The 1,968-nt window shown below is 42.2% G+C and overlaps 1 protein-coding gene across 1 annotated transcript; it reads right to left on the bottom strand.

Moving 5' to 3' along the window:
• Window positions 1-23: 23 nt before the first annotated feature.
• On the bottom strand, window positions 24-1,881 carry LOC111666375 (transcription factor RFX3-like; the record flags this gene model as incomplete). Its single annotated transcript, XM_023421711.2, has 5 exons — window positions 24-139; window positions 987-1,102; window positions 1,231-1,355; window positions 1,453-1,572; window positions 1,700-1,881. Coding segments are annotated over 5 exons (659 nt in total), but the record flags the coding sequence as incomplete, so codon positions are not given.
• Between the last annotated feature and the right edge of the window lie 87 nt (window positions 1,882-1,968).

Raw genomic sequence — 1,968 nt, forward strand, 5'->3', positions numbered from 1 at the left:
ATAGTAAATCATCATCAGCTCACCTGTTTTCTGTTACAGTGGCACCCTCTACTGAATCAGGGGGAGAGTAGCGCCAGAATGTCTGCCACAGTTTTTCAATTAGACTGAACTGGAGGTTGACCACCACATCCAAGATAGCCTGAAACAAATACAGAGAATAAACAAAAAAACAGTGAATAGTTTTCACTGGAGCCACTTTATAAAAGGAGGAGGAGAAATAGTCCCCTTGAAAACTGTTGAGAGTGAGGTCTGTGGATTATCCAGAAGAACCAGGTCAAATGTATTTCGTCAGTGCTCTCAGGAGCAAATAAACAAACAAACAGACAAACAAATGACATCCCATTCACTTCCATTGTATTGATGTGGCAGTAGATATGCAATACATGGACATCTCAGAACTTAACCAAACTATGTGCACGGGGAGAAGGTGGACAGCTGTTTGTCAGACCACAAGGCCTTTGGTCACTTGTGAATGACCTGATCCCTTGTTTTCCAGACATTAAAAGATTTGTGATTGAAAACTTCACAGGATGAAGAGAAAATTCTGCTCCAAAATGCCAGTGGATGGCATTTACAAATCTCTGTCACTACAAATACACATGACCTTTCCAAAAGTTTGCACAGTCTGAATCCGGCCAAAGTTTAAACGTGTGCTCTTTTTCGAAATTTGAAAAACTTTAGTTCAGTATTTTCATTCTTGCTAAACCTTTCTTATTAAATAAAGCTTAAGCAGGATTAAACCACTTCATTGCTGTGATGATAGATAGTGGTGGATTGAGGCATTTATACGTAATGAGGAGAAACCTGGACTTGATTCTAGTAGAGAATGAAAATCTTTGTAGAAAATAAGTGGAATAGATTTATGTGGCAGCAAAATATAGCAAGTACTGGCAGATCGATAGGAAAATGTATCGTCACAGTGCCTGCGTAGTGAAGGCTGATGTTATATCAATGAATGCTACAGTATTGAAGGGAATTTATCTAACCTCACAGTGCTCTCTGTAAAGGGACTGGAGAGCTTTTACATCCTCTGGACTGATGTTCTCTGTATTGCTCTGTCCCAGATCCAGCTCTACAAAGTCAGGGAGCGCCCGCGATGCATCTGTTAAGGTAATAAAAACTCTTTATTTGTCACTGTGGAATAATCTAAATTCAGATATCGTTGCATTTCAATGCATTTCACATGTTTTTGGTTTTATATACATTCAGATAAAGAGAAAAGCTGCTGACCTAGGAACTGTTGGTGGTGCTGGCTCTGTGCAATGACTGTCTGCTCTGCCGCACCAGGATGATGCTGGACTCCACCTGAGTAATTCTCCCCAGAGCCACTATCAAACTTCTGCACCGGCTTGAACCTGCAATCACATGGCCATGTGAAGTTCAATACCTCAGTATCAGTTATAACTGTGAAAAGTGCTGCACGTCTTTATGCATGAGTAGCTGCCTCTGTACCTCTGTTTCTGCTGAACAGGTTGCTGTCTCAGAGCCATATACTGCATGTCCTCTTGGAGTCTATTGAGTGGGGAATCTGGTTTTACACGTATACCATAGTAATGATATTTGGAGTTCCCTCTGCAACACAAAACCAAAAGTGAGCACATATTGAGTCTCCAGGTGAAGTGAACAGAAAAGGTCACATGATTGGGAAAAACTGTTTTAACAGGAGAGGGAAGAGAAGAGAAGCTAAAAAAAAGCTAACCGTGTCCCAAGGCGCCTTGTACGGAGTCCCATGAAGATGGAGCGGATGAGTTTGCCAAAAGAGGCTGCATTTACAGGGTCCAGTTTCTGCTCCTGGCAGTGGCGCAGATAATGATTGTAGAGGGTGGATCGTGGTAGACTTACGCCCTCTGCTGTCTCATAATTGTCCAACAGCCACTGGAGCTACAAGGGAACACATGCTGTCTTACTGAAGAGATTCACACTGGTTCATGCAAACTGTCCGGAATGACCTCAGAGCAACAGTCAGTG

This window comes from Seriola lalandi, unplaced genomic scaffold (assembly GCF_002814215.2).
Source record: "Seriola lalandi dorsalis isolate HSWRI2012SDOR001 ecotype SW California unplaced genomic scaffold, Sedor1 jcf7180002002893, whole genome shotgun sequence".
Classification (NCBI taxonomy): domain Eukaryota; kingdom Metazoa; phylum Chordata; class Actinopteri; order Carangiformes; family Carangidae; genus Seriola; species Seriola lalandi.